The sequence below is a fragment of the Falco biarmicus genome, chromosome Z (assembly GCF_023638135.1).
Source record: "Falco biarmicus isolate bFalBia1 chromosome Z, bFalBia1.pri, whole genome shotgun sequence".
Taxonomy (NCBI): domain Eukaryota; kingdom Metazoa; phylum Chordata; class Aves; order Falconiformes; family Falconidae; genus Falco; species Falco biarmicus.
This window is the reverse complement of record NC_079311.1, coordinates 7,902,623-7,922,262: the sequence shown is the minus strand read 5'-3', so window position 1 is coordinate 7,922,262 and position 19,640 is coordinate 7,902,623. Positions and strand designations below refer to the sequence as shown.

The window sequence follows — 19,640 nt, the reverse complement described above, 5'->3', positions numbered from 1 at the left end:
AGGGCAGCGACAGCCCCTACAGCCGATTCTGCCGATGGGGCCCCGGTCGCTTCCCTCAGCGCCGTGGACTACGGCGCCCAGCGTGCCGCGGGGCGGCGGGCACCGGGAACTACACTTCGCAGTGCGCGAAGCAAGATGGCGGCGGGCACGGCCCAGTCGCTTCCCTGACGTCGGGCGCGCAGGCACAGCGGCGCGGCCTGTCGTGGCCGTGGCGGCGGCGGGTGGAGGTGAGGCTGAAGCGGCGGGGCGGTAGCGAGGGGTGATGGTGCCGGCCCGGCCCGGCCTCCCCCGCCGTGAGGGCTGGCGGCCCGACCTGCTGCCGCGCCCGGATGAGCTGGCGGAGAGGGGCCGCCTCCGCAGGCGGACCCCGCGGCCCGGCCTTTCGGTGCCGTGGCCTTCACGCCGGTTCTTTCTGGCTTTGCAGCTGCGGTCCGGAGCGGGGCCTGCCGCGAGGGTGAGCGCAGGAGGAGCAGCGTGGACCGAACCCGAAGGTGAAGGAGAAGCTGGCCGTCGCACTACGGTAGGCAGCACACAAGAAAAACTGCAACCCTGGGGAACCCCTTGCATGTGCGTCCAGCGCAGTATGCCTCTTAAGCAGGGGCTGCTGCTTCTTAGCAATTCCTCTTGAAAGAATCTATGTCCAGGGTGTCTTCAGAGTCTGAAGGTGACCGTCATATAACATCTTTCCTCCTGTTTAAATTCCTCTTAAACCTTAATAAAAAATTTCCTTCTGGGATAGCTACTTACCATTTAGCTATTTGGAATATTGACTTAATCCTGCCTTGAAGCTAAGTGTAAGTAATTTCAATGATGTCCCAGCAATCTTTTTGTGCTGTATGCGTTTTGGCATATTGTACTATATTTCTGTGTTTAAAATAACTCTCCGTGCAATTGCAATAGGATATAAACGATATTTTGGTTTCAGTATGCCATTTTGTAAGAACTGATCGTATGTCCTTTTTACTTAGTAGCCACAATGTCAAATAAAGAGGTGAAGGCAGCGTTAAAGAGTGCTAGAGATGCAATACGAAATAAAGAATATAAGGAAGCTTTGAAACATTGCAAGGTAATTGATTTTTTTACTTGGAGTCTAATATTTTAGCACATGTTATTTGCTGTTCCCATACCCCTGCAGCTGTATAGTAATGCAGATGTGGAGACCTTACTGATGTAATAGGTGAGGTTGATTCTCAGTTTTTACTGCATCAGTCATTCATATTAGTTGCCCATGCACAAACTTCTGTTCCCCTTCCTTTTACATTTGCTTATGTGTGGCAATAAGAACATTAAGTCTGGAATGACAGAAATAAAAATGTGTTTCTAACCCAGACGTTGACAGGAGTGCTTTAATTGCTGAGCTGCAGATACGGTTGTTGGCTGAATAGTTCAGATAGGAAGCATTCTTAGTCTCTTCCTAAAAGTTACATAACTTCTAGTATTACCATATAGAATAATTCACCAAACTGTAACAATAAAACTTAATTAACACATGGATCTGTAAGATGCACGTCATTTATCAGTTTCTCTTAAAATTGTGCATTTCTAGGCAGTCTTGAAGCAAGAAAAAAATAACTACAATGCTTGGGTATTTATTGGCGTGGCAGCTGCTGAGTTGGAGCAGCCTGATCAGGCCAAAGGAGCATATAAGAAGGCTATCGAACTTGAACCAAACCAGTTACTGGCATGGCAGGTAGGTGAAAGTACAGAGTCACTTTTTATTTTGCTGAAAAGTGTCACAATGGAGTTAAATATAGGAGCAAAGCAGAGTTTGAGACTTACATTGTGTTCTCATTGGGCCCTTAGTTCTACTGAAGCTTCGGAGTAGCAGAGGTTCGTGTTATTTGTGCATCCAAAGTAAAGCTGTGGGTGGCTGCATATGTATAGCAGGGTGAACTTTCGTTTCAGTATTTTTAAGTTCTTATTTCTTTTGTAGCCTAGGTAGCAGTGAAATGTGTAAGAGAACATGAACTGAAACATATTGGAAATTGATCCATGCCTAGGAGTTTCGGTACTTGTAGCTCATGAAACATTTGACAACGGCTCTCATAGGAGAGAACATGTTCTATTAGTAACTTCCTTTTCTAATGTGTAGTGGATTGTTACTGAGTTTTGTTGTTACTTATAAACAATAGTACACATTTTAAATCACTGTGTGATGGATGATGTGTGCATGACAACCTGTAACAGTTTATAGTTCTGTTATTTGGAGACTTGTGAAAGGTAAGGTTGCATATTAAATCTGTTTCTGATAGTAACAATCGGTATTTTTTCTAAGTTAGTAAGGTTCTTAGTATTTTCAATATAAATACCTTTTTAAAATATAACTGTTGGTGCCTGATTTCAATATATTGAGATATATTGAAATTTCCTCAGCTTTGCAGTCAAATTCTGGCTGTTACTCTACAAGATGGTATGATATTTGGTTGTAGATCTTCTATCATATGACTTAGTGTGCTTTGTATACTGTGTATTATGCAGACAAGATTATGTAATATATAAAAGTTTCAAATATTGTTGGTATTAGCTAAGAAAGTGAGGAAAGCTTTTAACTTAAAATAAGTAGATTCAGGAGGCTGTACAGAAGTATCAATTTAGATTGTGCTCAGAGATTACTGCATTAATACTTGACCCCATTGAAGGCAATGGAATAATTTTTGTAGGCAGCAGTAACAGATACTGTTGATGTCAAATATTAGGTTTTTTTTTTTTCTTTTTAAAGGGATTAGCAAATTTCTACGAGAAATCCAACCAAACAGATGTCAAAGGAGACTTAGCAAACGTTTACCACAAGCTCTTGGAACTCTATGAAAGGTAAAGAGTTTTGAATAGTAGAATTTAGTGTAAGATTTCTAGTTCAGTGAATGCCATTGCTGATACACAGGATAGGCTGCTTTTTTTTTTTTTTTTTTTTAAAGCCTTGTTACACCAGTGGGTCAGTACTCATTACTAATGTTTGCCATATGTGTGTTAAGGTTTCTTGATCCTGCCCCTTTTGATAGGGAAAAGCTCTTGGAATAATTTTACTTGAGGCTAGTAATTTAGAGAATTCTGTGTCGTCCTGTCTCTAAACTTGCTGTCTTGAAGCATTTAGCTTTGATAGTTCACTGTCTGCATTAATAAGTCGGTCTATTTATCTCTTCTTTAAGGTCACAGAATGTATGTCATCTTGATTCATACAGCTATAGATCTAAACACATTAACTCTCAGCTGTCACTGTAGGTGACTGGAGTGTTCCATTTGTTTCCTTAATTTGAAAATTGTATAAAAATACAATCCCTTAAAGTAATTTTAATTTTTTTACTCAGTTACAGAAGCAATGAGTAAAACAACTAGGGAGATCTGTAGTATTTATTATAAATGTTTTTTTGGCAACTGAATCTAGTAAATATTGTCAAAATTTGAAAAACATAGGGTTTTATGGAAAACAAACTTCGTCTGTTTGTGTGGGATTTTCTTCTTTCTAGTGGTGACAAGCAGAAATGGTATGATGTATGTAACAAGCTTGTGGAACTATATCATCAAGAAAAGAAGTATTTAGAGGTAGGTTGAGTACTTTACTTTCTGTCTTCTAACAAGGAATTTCCATTTGATCAGAACTAACCACTTTTCATCATGGAATCCCCAGTTTTTTGGGTCACAGACCACTTAAGATCTCCTTGTGGGCCACAACCAAGAAGGACTGATTTTTAACTCAGTTTTTTTCCACTGTGTAAGACTTGGATGCAGTATATTAAACTGACAAAACCTGAAAAGGAATGTTAGTATACAGGCTGAAAGGGTGGCCCATCCTGTTTTATTTCTAGAAGTCAGCCACAATCCCAAATGCACATTTACGTGTAGTATGTGGGAGTCGGATGTCCTCTGCCTTAGCTTGGCCGCTTCTACGTATTATGATTAGCTCTTCACCTGGGAGATGATCCCATCCTAGACTGTCCCTGATACTGCATGCCAGAGGGTAAGGTGGAATTTGTAGTCAACCTGAACTCATGCTTACATACTGCACTGCATGCACAACAATAAGGACACTAAAGCTGCTCCGGGGAGACCCAAGCTTCAGCCTGCGTAGCACTCCTGAAATCCGTGTCAGCGTCACCATTGCAGAAGCAGGCGTGGCCCTTGTCAGTTTACCACAAGGTGGAGCTGTTAAATGCCTGAATGGTTCAACAGTAACCTTGCCTATAGTCCTTGCAGTAATACTACAGGACGCATGTTTTTGCAGTTACGCTGTTCACTCTTCCTTTACTCTTTAATAAGGTTGCTTTCTTACAGGGTGGTGTGTGGTCTCACTCCTTGTCATGTTTTCCCCTTTTCTCCAACAATGGAAAATTAAAACCTTTACGTTATTACTTAACATCAGGCTCAAAACTATTAATTGGCTCCAAAGCCTCTTTGTATACCAGATTCTGAAATGTAATTCCGTGCTAATAGTTCAGCATATGAAGGCTGTATGCACAACGGGAAACTGCAAGTTAGACTTCAAGGTCCTGTTGTCTTTTTTTTTTTTCAGTTACGTTGACTTTTCCACTGTCCTGGTTTCAGCTGGGATAGAATTAATTTTTGTATTAGTAGCTTGTGCTGTGCTGTGTTTTGGCTGTGGTGTAAGAACAATTTTGATAACACATAGAGGTTTTTTTTAGTTCTTGCTAGGTAATGTTTATAGTAAGGCAAGGACTTTCCAGTTTCTCAGTCCCTGCCAGCAAGAGGCCTGGAGGGTCACAAGAAATTGGGAGGGGACGCAGCCAATCTGGGCAGCCCAAACTGGCCAAAGGGATATTCCATACTGTAGAATGTCATGCTCAGTATGTAAACTGAGGGGATGTGGGGGTGGGGGTTGGCTGGAGCTGCCTGATCACTGGTCAGGTGCTGGCTGGGTGTTGCTCAGTGGGTAGCAAGCAATTGTATTGTGCATCATCTTTTTGTTCTCACTTCCCTTTGGATTTTATTCCTCTCTCCTTCTCCATCCTTTGCATTATAATTGTTACTACTATTTTTTGGTTTGGGTTTTTTCTCCTATTTTATTTTAATTATTAAATTGTTACTCTCAACTGTGGAGTTTTACATTCCTTTCCAATCCTCTTCCCCATCCCTTGGCAGAGGGCAGGTAGTGAGTGAGCAAATACAGGTTACTTAGTTTGGGGCTGGGGTTAAACCACAATATCCACACTGGAATGTCAGCATGGACTACTGCTGTTCTCTCTGTGTTCATAGTGCTGTAGATCCAACAACACTTAATTTTTTCTTCAGAGTTTATCGGAGAACTGTTTAGGTTTATTTTTACTGTTGATTTCCTTCAAGAACTGGAGTCAGGATTCATACTCTGGATGTTGCCTTCCTTATTTACTGTACCTTGGAAGGTGGACAGGTCCCTTTGGGACTTGTTACGGTTTTGAGACTTGTTATGATTTTGGGACTTGGTACTGCTTTAATCAGGAAGCAGGTAAATCTGGGTCGTTACTTTAAATGCTACTCTGTTTTCTACCCTAGTATAGTAGAGTTGACAGTAATTGGAAAGCTTGTGTAAGAGTGACAGCCTGGTTCATATGTTCCTCTTGACAGGTGGCTGAAACATGGCACAAACTAATAAAAATGAAGCAGGAGGAAGGTGCAGAAAAGGCAGAGCTTCATCAGCTTTGGAAGAAGATGATCCAGTTACTGAAAGACAGTACACAGAACCAAGATAATAAGACTGAACAGCTGGTAATGTTTCTCACTGCTACTCATCTAGATACATATATGTGTACACTGCAGCTAGATTTCTAATGAAGCCTTAAAAACCATGCAAATTTGTGACTATTAGTCTCGTTAATGTTCAATGGTACTAAACTTCTCAGGAAAAGGTGGGTGGTTTTACCTTCTGACAAAAACTGTGAGGGTGCAGCAGCTGCAGTGGGTATTAGGTGCAATCAGATACCTAAATCCAAGCAGTTGTCCTGGAATTCCTTCATTAACTGCCTCCCAAGTTTTGCAGGAGTCTAGGTTTGCACTGTAGCACAGTGATGCATTGTTCTGTCTCTGCATGTTATAAGAATCATCACTCATCGGTTTTGACAGGGTTGTGAGTTGGCCCTGTCTGGATGCCAGGCGCCCACCAAGCCACTCTATCCCTCCCCTCCTGACTGGACCTGAGAGAGAAAATAATGATGAGAGGGTCATGGGTCAAGATAAGGACAGGGAGAGATTACTCACTAATTACCATAATGGGCAAAATGGACTCAACTTGGAGAAATTAATTTAATTTATCGCCAATTAGAAGTCAGAGCAGGGCAATAAGAAAATCAAATCTTAAAAACACCTTTCTTCCATCCCTCCCTCCTTCCTGGGCTCAACTTCACTCCTGATTTTCTCTCCCTCCTCTCTGCCAGCAGCACAGGGAAACAGGGAATGGAGACTGCGGTCAGTTCATCACACATTGTTTCTGCCACTCCTTCTTCCTCAGAGGGAGGACTCCTCATGCTCTTCTCCTGCGCCAGTGTGGTGTCCCTCCCATGGGATACAGTCCTCCACAAACTTCTGTAACATGAGTCATTCCCACAGGCTGCGGTTCTTCACAAACTGCTCCAGCATGGGTTCCTTCTGTGGGACTCTTCAGGAACAGACTGGTCCAGCAGACCTTGGTGTCTGCAAAATTGTTCCTCTCGTGTGTTCTCACTCCTCTCTGGTTGCAGTTGTGCATTTTTCCCCCCTTCTTAAATATTTCATCCCAGAGGCACGAGCAGTGTTGGTGATGGGCTTGGCCTTGTCCAGCGGCGGGTCCATCTTGGAGCTGGCTGGCATCGGCTCCATTGGACATGGGGGAAGCTTCTAGTAGCTTCTCATGGGAGCCACCCCTGTAGTAGACCACACACACACACTGCTACAGAAACCTGCCACACAAACCCCGAACAGGAGTTCCCCAAAACAAACTCCCTCACCTTTCTTCTGAGCTTGAGGAAGTAGCTTTGTGCTGTTTTCCTGTTTCTTCGTACCTAGTGCTTAATCTAGATAGTAATGCTTTTGTTCAGGTTTTCTTCTGTAGATTTTAAGCTCTCACTTTTTAGGATATGTCAAAGCTAAATAGGGCAAAAAAAAAATGGATCATGAATTATACTGATCCTGTGTTTTCTATGGCCAAAGTTAATTTTGTTTTGTCTGATTTATCTGTTCTTGCAAGATGAACCTCCTTCAGAAGGAAGGGTGGAAATTTCTCATTTCCATTCTGGCTAGTAGCAGTGCTCCAGAAAGGTAGCAAATATAAATCGAAATAATTTCAGATAGCAGAAAACTGAAGCATGCTCTCTGCTATTTGAGAAGGCGAATGCTTTTAACTCTACAAGCTATTATAGGAAAAGGTGCTGCAGGCAGCACTGCTTTCTTTTTGGTAACAAGAAGTTTACAAAAAAAAGTTGCATTAAATACCAGTTGCATAAATTTAACGTGCAGATCTACAGTTCATGTTACTGCAGTTTTGGTTAAAGCACCTGAACCTGGAAGGATGTGGCATTGAAGGCAGCATCGTATTTCACCTGTGACAAACCGTGGGCAACTTCTTGTTCAGCATGCTTGTTTGTAGCCTGTGCTCTTTGGTGCCTGTGTCCTCCAATATATATGGATTCAAGAAATACAAAACTAGACTTCTAGACTAGAGCAGAGGGGAGGGCTAACAGCTAACCGTAGAGAATAGTAACCTAGTTTTTGTGGTACTGAGTCCTTTGTATTGAGATTAGGTGTGGAGAAGAATCTCACATTTTTAGAAATTTTACCTTCCTTGTACCCACCCTGTGTTACGAAACAGCGTATTACTGCTTCGTCTTGTGTTGCGACGGAAGGAAGACACAGTCACTCAATATGAGTGATCAGCAGACTTCGTTTATTGTACCTTACAGTCACCTTTTATGCCTTGTTATAATTAGCTCATACATATTACAAAAGTTAAGCTCATTATTGGTTAGTTGCCTAAATACCAAGCCTGCCCCTAGTTTCTCTTTTGTAGTTATCTGTTCCCACCTGCAACATTCTTTTCCCACCGCGATCTTCCTGTTACTGTGTAACAAGAACAGCCAAGGATAGTGTATTTTGCTTTACTTCAGTTAAGCTGAGAGCGATGTGCATTTTTGTCCAGCCAGCTGGACTATGTCTATGTGACCCTTTTCAGCTAGCCAGTTATCCGCAGTCTTGTACTAGAGAATTCACATGCTTTGGCTGCTATTTGAGTGCTACTTCATGATAAGGAACTTGCTTCTCTGTTCACAGTACTAGTATAAACTTAACTAGTAGGATCCAGGTAACAACATGTATTTATCCACATAGCTATAGAAAACTGGAAGGCACATCCTGTGAGTAGCAGCTGAGGGCTCTGGGTTTGTCTAGTTTGGAGAGGAGGAGGCTGGTGGGCAACCTCACTGCTCTCTGCAGCTTCCTGAGAAAGAGAAGCAGAGAGGGGGGTGCTGAGGTCTTTTCCCTGGGATCCAGTAACAAGACACGTGGGAATGGCTGGAAGGTGTGTCAGGGGAAGTTTAGACTGGACAATAGGAAGCATTTCTTTACTGAGAGTGTGGTCAAACACTGGGACAGCCTTCCTGGAGAGGCAGTCAATGCCTCAAGCCTAGCAGTGTTTAAGAGGTGTTTGATCAGTGCCCTTAACAGCATGCTTCAACTTTTGGGCAGCCCTGAAGTGGTCGGGCAGGTGGACCAGATGATCCTTGTATGGCCCTTGCAACTGAAATATCCTATTCTATGATGATAACATTTTCCTAGGGTCATTGTTTGTTGCAGTGCTAATTATTTCTTATTGCAGTTTTTGACTGCGTTTGAACATGCGATGAATTCTGCTGACCCCATTCCTGGTGAAGACCACCAAAATCTTTACAAGGACTTTATTCAGTGCTTGTCAAAAGTAAGGTTATGTTAATCTGTCTTCATCAGTGAATAGATGTAATAGTCCACATGTGTTAATTCATACAAATAACTATTTATTTTTTTTCTGTTCAAGTTTCCTCATGAAACGCCTAGGTTGGCAAAGGCCTGTAATGATATGATGGCTTTGTATCCTACTGTGGGTTATCCTTTAGAAGTACTTTGCTTGCACTTTATTCAGTCAGGTGAGTAGGCTGGATTTAGACATTTTGGGGCTTAAATTATTTCTTTTATGGTTAGTTTTGTGACTATCTTTTTAAAAGTTTTTACCCTTCACAACCCAATACAAGTGCACTATTTACTTCTGTGTTCTGTTTCTGCCTGTCTGGAAATGCAAAGTGTTTGGTCCTATGATTTGCTGTTTCTAGCTCTGTAACTGTGTGGTGACTGTAAAGTAGCACTGTGAGTTAAGTCCAACATTGACAATGTACAAAGTCACAAAGAAAGAATGCCTTACAAAACTTGAAAGCAGCCTCTCCAGATATGGTTAGCTGCTTAAGCTTAGAAGAGGAAACGGGAGAATGCTAGCCAGTGCTCTAAGGCTGAGGACAGGCTAGATACAGGTTATTCTTGACACAGAAAATGTCTCTTGGCAAAAAATCCAAATGTTTGTGAAACTCTTCAAAAGAATGTCTGGCGAATAGGTAATAAAGAGATCTGTTTAGATACTTGTTCTAAGTAGTACAGGAGAACCTCTAAGGAAAAAAAATACCATAGTGTGTTCAGTAGTGCAGGGATCTGAAAGTATAAAATTGCTATTTTCAGTAGTTCACTAAACAACACTACAGTAGTGTTGGACACTTTCTCAGCATTTTCAAAGGTAGCTGCTGAGTTTTGGTCTTTTATTTTACTGTTTAAGACATCAGAAGTTGATTTCATTTCTTTTTGAAACAAGGAAAGAAAATCGGGAAAAATCCCTCTCTGGTTTAGATAAAGAGAAGTAATTCTTCCAGCATAGAGAATAGAAGGCCTTTTCTATTTTTTGAAGGTAGGCTTCATGAAATAATGTAACGACATAAAACAAGAGAGAATTTTTCACTTTGATTGGAACAAATGAAGACAAATGAGTCCCAGACACATCTCCACATGAGAATGCTTTACAGTTCAGAGAAACATGTAGAAACTAATTTCTAAAGGAAGAGGAGCATCTGATTGGCATAGCTCTTATACACCAATACTCTGACAACATCTCATCATCCCACAGCCATCTCAGGGTGGGGAGGATGATGCTTAGGCTTTAATAAGGCTGTTTTGTTTGTATTTGAGTCACTGCAACTGTGTTGTAGTACTCATAGCCCAAACTTGCGGGCTTGTAACTTGGGTGCATTATTAGTCACCTTTACCAAATGCAGATCAAAGGCAACCTTTAAGTCAAATGAGTCCATCATTTTTTAAAGAAAATAGTAGTTCAGAGACTGCTCAAGTCACAACAGTTGCTTTAAGCCATGACTGCCAGGTATACAATCACAGCTCAACACAAGTGTTAAAAGTTCATGGCATCAGTTAAAATTAAGCCAAGACATTATGTGGTTTCACAGCAAGACTGCTGCAGCAAGCTCATCACAACAAATTTGTAGGTACACAAGGCTGCTCTGGAAGGAGATTATTTTGATTTAATTATGGCAGATTTTGACATGTGGGTATTCAGCTGGACTTACATGAGAACCATGTGAAGGAATTAGTTTTTATTAATAAAGGAACTACACCTGTAGCAATTTAACACAACTGGTTAAAAATTCAGGTTTTGGACTGTTTTGTTTGGTGCTACTGGGTATTTAGGTAACTGCTTAGGTTTTGTGTTTGTTTTCAAGGTAGAGGGTGGCAAGCGTGTAGTACCTTTGGAAAAAAGCTTAGTTAATAAATGAATTACTTTGAGCAAAGGATAGGGGTCATATTTATGTAGATAAGGTATTTTGCATTTTTTTAAAAATTTAAAACTTTATAAAAATACTTCTTTTTCTGAAACCAGGTATTTTGTCAGAAGAGGCCCTGCATTGTTTCTCTAGGCTTTTGGAGATGGATGCAAGTAGTGGTCCAGGTATCATTGGTTTTGGTATAAAATGCATCCAAGAAAAGAAATACAAAGAGGCTGTTAAGAGTCTAACTGAAGGTAAATGTGTAATATGAGGTATATAAGTAATTTAAGGTAACTTGAACACCAGATAGTTTATGCTGGATATTTTGGGAATCTTATACTTGCATAATACTTTGCCAGTTCTAAGACAGCTGGATTTTTAAAAGAATACTCAACACTTTCTGTGATTGGACATTTAAATTTTTTAAAAAATACAGCTTTAATATAATGCCTTTGAAGTCTATCATTACTGTTACAGTCAGCTCTGTAGTATTTTGGTGTGATCAGCATCAAACTTTTTCTTAATGTGACCATTACTGGGGAAATACCTAGGTGAAGCAGTAAATACAGCAATAGCAGTTAATGAGGGAATGTGGAATTTACAAAGTAAAATACCATACAGCTTCTCAAGTCTAGTCACTGCATTTCTATACCTGAAAAAAAGTGACTTTGCTTTGAAGTTACATCATTTTAAGACCATTTTAACACTTACATTGGGTAAACATTTTTATTGGGTATCTAAAGAGAAATACCAGAGGATTATTTTTTTTTTTTTACAGTAGCCAGATTCACTGAAGAATTGGCGTGCTAACCTGTAATTATCTTGCTTATATTGAAATAGCAAAGCTCTTTGAAAATTATTCATAAGTATACTTGCGGGAAAATAAGACTATCCACTCTCACTGTTCTGGCCATGGGAAATTCAAAACAACTTATTGAGAAAGCTGGTTAAATAAACATTTGGGATCTAAGCAACCATGAGTCAGTCAGGCTGGGATACCTTGCTTACTTTCACCCAGGTTTAGTATCAGACTGTTTCTGAAATTGGATTTTGGAATATTCTACCTTATCTTACTGACAGTGAAATAACGTGTCTTGCCCAAAATATGAAATAAAAAATGTCAGGTGCTTAAGAGGAAAAGGTCTTCCGTGGAAAGCAAATTCTTCTGGCTTAAATGACTGCTAGATGCTTTAACAAAACACACATCCTGGTTTTGACAAAAGATACATCTCCCAAATAGCTTTTTTGGTTTTATTTTTACATGTAATACTCCCCTCATGAAGGGGCTAATGCAAAGTTCAGGGCTCTTGATAAAATGTGTAAATGTGTAAAGCTTGGAAGTAATGTCTTTTTCAGTAAGCCATACGTTTGCATCTTAGGCATTGAACCTTCAAGGCATTTATTTAATAGCAATATATATATATATATTGCTATCAGAAGACTCAGATTCAGCTTTGTTATTGAATCTTTAATTAAAGCAACTTTATCAAGAAGTTTCAGTGAAACAGTCTTGCCATTTTTTTGCTGTCTTGAAATCCTATAGGATTTTCTCTGGTTCCTGAGAAAAAACTAAGCGGTCTACGGGCTGCTGATGTTAATGTCTCATCAAAGTGAAGGACTTTTTTCTTTTTGAAACAAAAACTCACCCTAAGCTAGTGTTGTGTATTTCCTCACTTCTTCCCCTTTTTATTTTCTGTATGCTTAATATTATATGCAAATTTAAGCCTAAGAAAAGCTTATGTGCTTCTTAGTCTTTGCCTTACTGCATTGAGATCTGTATGTCTAAACCAGTTCAAAATAAGGCTCAAAGAAAAAAATAACTGCAAGTGTTACTATCTGATTGATAATGTGTTTCTGATGGCATTGTATGTTCATACAGCATCTACACCAGCTACAATGTGTTTGCAGCCCTAAGCAACTTTTCTTTGGGCCTTTTAAAAACTCTTCTTCTGTTAGGTTTGCAGAAGACTAGTGAGTGTCCAGCAGCATGGCATTATTTGGCAGAAGCACAGATGAAAATTCACAAACACAGGGATGCTGTCCTGTCCTGCAATCAAGGTAACTGCCTGCTAATCAAAAGAGCAACTGCAGGGGTACACCACTTTATGTAGTTCAGCCAGTGTGGCCTTTGCATTGTAGATCTGAGTGCACAGCATAGTCCTTTGCTTTTTGCAGTGTCATGACTTGTGCTGGTGTCCCCTGCTTCTCTTGGTTTAGGACAGCTGAAGAGCACCTTGGGCTGCTTGGTCTTAGGAAAAGAGAAAATACTTGGCTAAGCAGAACCAGAAAGCTGCCTGATGGTTAATACTTAAAAGGTTTGCATGTTCTGAAGTACTTACTCAGCTGGTGGTTGACCAACTCAGCCAAACAGCAGGTAATTGCCTGAAACCACAAGGATAGGTGTCAAATTTTTAGTCTGATAGACTTCATATTTATACCTAAGATTTTAATCAAGTTAATGTAAAATGCAGAAATGTTGCATAGTACAACTTAAGAAGCCTCACTTGAATGTAAATCTTCATCCGTGCTAACTGGGAATGAAGGCACTTATTACGATCTAGTGGTGCCTGTCTGACCTGAATAGAACCATTATCTGATGGTTATAAATGAAGGGGCAGCCAAAGTGGACTTTTTTCTGACAGGGACAAACGTGATAAAAAACTCCACAAGAAAGACTTGATGAGGTAAATGTATGCAGACCTGGCTAAACAGTCATGGGAAATTATAAAAAGCAAAGGGAAGTACTTGCCAGTGAGCGAGATTCAAAAAGCCTGTACATTTGGTTGGAGAAAATGTGAAAACAGGAAAAAGTAGGTAAAAAGAAATTTGTGAGGTGATGCTTTTCCCATTTGTGTTCAGTGCGGAACAGCTCAGGGTGATTTCTACACCATGACCCTACTTTTCAGGGGATTCATTGAACAACCTGTCTGTGATTATAACATTACTAGAAGGTGCTACAAAACAAGACAAGAAAAATTAGCATTAAGGAACTGTAGGATCCTGACCTAGGAATTGACAGAGGAACAGAAAGATGAAATTGCTGAAGTACTAAGGGGTTTATGTAATTGATAGCTTAAACTGTCTTGGCACCCAGATACTTGGAGGTAGGTAACATGATCCTAACTTTTAAAAAGGGTTCTAGGAAAGATCAGGGAAACCACCAACATGTCTGGTATGTTTAGTGGTTGAATTAGTTAAAGCTGAAAGAACAGAGTTAGGGAGTTTATGTAGAAGAATTGTTTTGGGGGTTAGACAACATGGCTTTTGTAAAGTAAAATTGATTTTGTAGAACTCTTTGAAGGAGTTTATGAGCACATAGGCAAGGGAGATGTGATCAGACTTCTCTGATTTCTAGGTGGTAATTGATAAGATCTTTTACAAGACTGTTAAGGAAAATAAGCCGTATTGGGTTAATAAGTAAAGTTGTAGCATTGAGTGAGTTTTGTCAGTTTTACATAAGTTAAAAGCTAAAGCACTATATAGTAATAATGCTTGTTTTCAGGCTGGAAGGAGGTGTCCTTGATGTCTTCACTGATATTTGTGTTGTTCGTTCTCTTTTCTAGTCATTCATGGTTGTTGAGTAATAAGGTTACAAAGTTTGCTACTATTCAAAGCAGACTGCAAAACCAAGAAGTGATTACCAGAGAGGGTAACTAGGTGTTAAAATAATGAAAAAAAATTCCATTGTCTTAAATACAAAATCATGCAATTGTGGGAAGAAATATTCCCACAAAACTATCCTGCAGTCTTGTTGAAGTAGAAAGCAGAAAGGTCCTCATTTTGTATGAAAAAATATGACTGTTTCTTTCCCCTTCTATTCTTTACACCAAGTTAAATGTTAGGAATTACAAAGAGAAGGGAATGGTTAGTGAAGCAGAGCACCAACTGCAGCTGCTTTAGGAACTTCAGCAGCCTGTTGAAATCTGTGTGTGGTTTTGGTATCCATCCACCTCTTCTACTATTACTTTCTTTTTGAGAAGTTAATAGCCTAGTAATAAGGATGATCAAATGTATGGAAAATGCAGCGTATGAGAACAAGTAAATAGCCTGTAAAATCCTTTTCTGGCCTGGAGAAGAGATGATTTTGAAATCTGTGAAGTTGGAAGTGGTGTGGAAGATAGGTAAAGATATGTGTTTTGTTTTCCTGTGTGAGGTCTAGTTAGTACCAAATGAAACTAAAAGCTGGCAGGCTCAGAAAAAATGAATTAAGTTTTGTTTCTCAGTGCAAGATTTAAGCTAAGCTATTGTGCCTTGCTAAAAGATGCTATTGATGCAGAAAGTTTCATTGAGTCCAAAGAACATGTGTAAAGTTGAAGAGAATCCTGGGGAAGCATTGTTTTATGCTTGCCTGTCTTACTGGCTGTATCAAGTCAGACAGAAGTTAATCATATGTGCAAATAAATAGAGTTAATTGAGTTACTCTGAAAGATCTTGCCTTTGGAGAATGCTGAAGCTGAACAGAGATGCACTCATTTTCTGAGGTACTGTGTTAGAGAAGTAATCAATGCTGCATAGAAAGGTACAAAAGTTACCTTTGCACAGGCAGAGAGTTAAATCCATGGTTTCAATAATACTTATTTAAACACTGAAGTGTAAAACAACTTGTTTATTGAAAGGTCATTGTTTTCTCAGAACATATATCAGAAAAATTTAGCATTGCCTTTGTAAGGCCAGCAGCTGGAAAGCAATCAGTCTCTCCATGTGTCTGAAAGGAACTTTCTAGAATTGTTTTAACCTTTAAACTTGAACGGATAGAAATTTTACAGAACAATTTCTTCAGCGTGGGGGATAGCAGTCAAAAAAAAAAAGTTCTATTAAGTGGTGCTCTACTAGACTGAAAAAGTCTGATTAACAAGATTTAAAAAAAGGTGGAAACATGGTCCTGTTTGTAGTTCCTTTTCCTGTTTTTACTTGATGAAACTTTTCTGTTGTCAACAGCTCTTGAGGCTTTTCAAACTCCTGAGGGTCCTAGTCTTCGGTGGAAGAACCTTATCCTTCAGTTGAAAGCAGAGGCTTTGATTAAAATAGCTGATGCTGATGCTGCAGAAGAAGCCATTAGAGCACTTGAGCAGGTATTTTCATAGACTAAAAGGTATATATTCTTATTTTTAAAAGTGCTCTCATCTTTCTGTTCTAAAATCTCAAGCTGTGTATTTCTCCCCTTGCCATCTGTTTACATTGTGTAGTTTAGACAACAACCAACTATGGAGTAATCCAAGCACTCCATCCTTCTCTGTTTGTTTTTTGGTTTTTTTTTAGTCTTTGCTACAACTCTTTTTTTCACTCACAACACTAATTTTGGAAGCTGTCACTTTTGACCTTGTCTGGTCTTGCTCAGTGCTGCTGGGTTCTTGCTGGTTCTATGGATTTTATTCATCTTAATTTGAGTTATAGTTACAATCCTGTTCGCGATGTTTTTCATTCATTTGTCATTAGTAAAGAACAAGAGCATATTACCTTTAAGATTGAATGATTAAGCTTTAAGCAGAAATTGCTTTCCCTCTTTTTTTTTTTTTTTTTTTGTCTCACAGTTTCTTCACTGTTCAGACTTCTGTACTTTTGTCCTTGCTCTCTACAATCTTCTACCTGTTCTCCATCAAAATTATTCTGTCTAAGGCTTCGGAAGGGTATTCTATCTACATGATTTCTTGTCTTGTATCTTCATACAGTCTGCCTACTTTGACACCTTTGATTTCATAATCTGGGGAGAGAATAACTTCGTTGTGTCTATTACCTGGTTTTCTAGATTGTGGATGCAAGCAGCGATCCAGTGGTTTTGGCTGTCAGAGGTCAGGCTTATCTAAACAAAGGTTTACTGGATCAGGCTTCAAAGGTTAGTGCTGTATTGTCATTCCTGTAAGCAAAATAGAATTTTTGGTTTCATGGAAGTAACTAGAGAAGAACGACATCCTTTTGCAGGTTTCACAAGAGCTTCTGTTGTCCCACCCTGATCTGGCTGAGTCCCATGCTCTACAGGGTTTCATCCATTACTCCCAAAAGAACTATGAACAGGCAGAAAGCAGGTAGATTTATTTATTCCTTCCTCCAACAGGGAAATGTCGGGAGAATAGAATCAGTGTTTTGCAACTTCTGAGAATTTGTCTGATCTGACCTCTGTTCTTTTTATTTAGTTTTCTAAATGCTATTGAAAGAAAGGCCGAAATTGCAGAGTATCATCAGTACCTGGGGCTCACATACTGGTTCATGAGTGATGAGACAAAAAAAGGAAAAGCGCTTACTCAGTTCTTGAAGGTAAAAGCTGCTTTAACTATTTGTGTGGGATTAGTGTTTTACATATCAGAAACAAATATGGAAAATACACTGACTGGAGTGACAGACTTGAATATTCTGCTTGTTACCATTTATAAGCCTCCAGAGCCTGTAAACCAAGTTCAGTTGTGCAGAAAGGCATTGCAGGGAGCTGTGCAGTTACCTGGGATCTCTCTGCTTCTGTTTTACTCTTCCACCTAATTCTTGAGGCCTTTGATTTAGCCAAATGTAGTGGTGATTCTCTGAATCTTCTGTCCTTGAGATTTTTAAAGTTGAGGCTTCTAGATGACCAGTGTAGATCTTTGAAGACATTTTGAAATGGGGAAGGCAGAATTCAAATTTGAAAAAAGTGAGGAAGAAATTATGAGAATGGTGTTAAGAGTCTCAATGCCTGTCCAAGGGAGTAAGTCTGCAAAACCCTGCAATTCACATGCTTTTCCTCATCTTTGGGTTCTTGGTGGTTGTGGCTTTTTCTCTGAACATAGGTAAGAATATGAATCCAAAAGATTTGGTCTGATATCTTTATTGGGGACATGGAAATATGCAAAATAAGGCTGTAGACATTGTAAACTCGCCGTATAACTTCATGATAAGTGTTGGCAACTCAAATCATTGCCTGCAGTTTGCACTTTGGTAACAGCAGAGTATACTGGAGAATGTAGTTGAAGTGAACAATACTTTTGGTTCTAAACTGTTTTATGTGAGGTTTTTTGATTATTATCAAAGCTGTTTGCTGTGAGGGGGCTGTGGGTTTCTTAAGTATAAACAAATCTGCCAAGTGTATCTAAAAAGGAACTTAAACTTTAGAAAATGCTGGAGTTAATTGCGATATAATGCTGTAAGAGTATGAGCGTAGTGATCGAAATGGCATAGAATGTGAAAATGATGGCATGTAGCAAGCTCAACTAGCTTTTTAGTATTTCATGTACAAAATACTTTGTGTCATGAGTTTTGTAACAGATTTGCAAATATTTAAACTCCAGTAACCTCTGACATCTTAAGGTTTGACTACTCAGATGTATCACTGAAGAAGCTTAAATAAGTTGATAAGCAGAGATTGAACAAGTAGTTATCACTGGACCTGTCTGTCAGTATAGTCCTTTAAAATGCTGTTTCATATTGTGTTCATATTTTCTTATAGGCTGCAAAATTGGACAGATACTTGGGAAGTGCCTTTCATTATTTAGGTAACTACTACAGAGATATTGCTGGAGACAAAAGTAGAGCTCGTGGTTGCTATAAAAGGGCTTTTGAGCTGGATGGAACTGATGAAGAATCTGGAATAGCAGCTGTAGACTTAAGTGTGGAACTTGGAGACACGGTATTGTACATTCAGGGCTTTGGATTACTGCTGTTTTGTTTTTCTGTTAATCCTGCTCTTTTAGGAATCACTTCAGGTTTCCACTGTATTTGAGTTTAAGATCTGAAAACAAATGTTCTGTCATTGCTTAGCTGCTTTCGCAGTTGGACCTGCTTCAGTTTTATGCTTCAATTCCATTTGAAATCTACCTGGGGAGAAGGATAGGGGAACCAAGCATAACATTGCAGTCATCGCATATGTGAGTCAGATGAAGGATTTTTTTCCGTAGGGACCATGAAGAGAAAGTTGGTTTTCTTTTCATGTTTAACTCGGGCCACTTCTCTCCATCCTCCACCTTGCTGCTTTCATGAAAAGCATCCAAGGTCATCAGAACATTTAAAAAATATTTCTTATATAGCATTGTATAAAAAGTTCTTAGCCTGTGATATTACAGAGCAAGAAGGCAATCCATACTTTGACAGACAGCATTTGAACATCTGGAAAGTCAGTCTGTCTATTTGCTGCAAATATTTGTACCCTTCTTTAGTGTAAAAAAAAAAAAATCTCTACAAAACTTCCGGAAGCTACTGTCTCTTTGCAAAGACAGGTGCATAAGAAATAATCATGTGTTTGGATATGATAATTTCTTCCTCTAATCTGCCAGCTTTAAAAAGCCCCTGTAACATTGTTTCAATGCAGTAATTAACAGGTTGGACAGTTTAACAATTTGCTGGATCAAGAGTATTCTGTAACAAGAACTTAATCTTTGCACATATGTATGTTTACTAACCTGGCATTGGCGCCTTGTTAGGACACCGCTCTGTCAATCCTGAATGAGGTAACTGAAAAAGCGAGTCCTGGTACAGCAAAATGGGCCTGGCTTCATCGTGGACTTTACTACTTGAGAACTGGTCAGCCATCACAAGCAGTGGCTGAGTAAGTGAACTGGTGTTTTAAGTAATTTTCTATAAATTTCTATCAATTTCTCTAAACCCCAGTAAAGTGGCCTTTGATCTTAGCAGGTTTTGAAAATAAGTTAGCTGATTATGGAATGGCTTGAACTAAACAATGGGAAATGAGTCTGAGCAAGCTGTGTCCTGTCTTCAGTTCCAGAATTAGCACAATGTAGTCTTTTCAGCGTAGCAGTGTTCCATACTGACAAGCCTGGTGACAGGCATAGACAAGCACTGTACAGCACTGAATAATGAGCCAAGACTGGGTACAACATCTAATTTGTATAATGTGCTCTGAAGATGAGAATGCTACTGTACAGTGTTTAAAGTTCTGTATAATTGTGTCCTGAGAACATTTAATGCAAGGGA

General features: G+C 39.5%; 1 protein-coding gene across 3 annotated transcripts in view; it reads left to right on the top strand.

Annotated features, from left to right (window-relative positions):
• Positions 1–95: 95 nt before the first annotated feature.
• Positions 96–19,640, top strand: part of SKIC3 (SKI3 subunit of superkiller complex) — a 51,203-nt gene continuing 31,658 nt past the window's right edge. For 2 of the 3 annotated variants that reach the window (XM_056325788.1, XM_056325785.1), the window contains exons 1-17: positions 96–227; positions 425–520; positions 969–1,066; positions 1,547–1,690; positions 2,720–2,811; positions 3,465–3,540; positions 5,557–5,697; positions 8,774–8,872; positions 8,969–9,077; positions 10,862–11,002; positions 12,705–12,806; positions 15,687–15,820; positions 16,495–16,581; positions 16,668–16,771; positions 16,880–17,000; positions 18,160–18,339; positions 19,130–19,254. In XM_056325788.1, coding sequence (XP_056181763.1) covers positions 977–1,066; positions 1,547–1,690; positions 2,720–2,811; positions 3,465–3,540; positions 5,557–5,697; positions 8,774–8,872; positions 8,969–9,077; positions 10,862–11,002; positions 12,705–12,806; positions 15,687–15,820; positions 16,495–16,581; positions 16,668–16,771; positions 16,880–17,000; positions 18,160–18,339; positions 19,130–19,254 — 1,745 coding nt within the window. In that variant the 5' untranslated portion in view covers positions 96–227; positions 425–520; positions 969–976. The remainder of the gene's footprint in view (positions 228–424; positions 521–968; positions 1,067–1,546; positions 1,691–2,719; positions 2,812–3,464; positions 3,541–5,556; positions 5,698–8,773; positions 8,873–8,968; positions 9,078–10,861; positions 11,003–12,704; positions 12,807–15,686; positions 15,821–16,494; positions 16,582–16,667; positions 16,772–16,879; positions 17,001–18,159; positions 18,340–19,129; positions 19,255–19,640) is intronic. The other variant, XM_056325787.1, reaches the window with a different exon arrangement.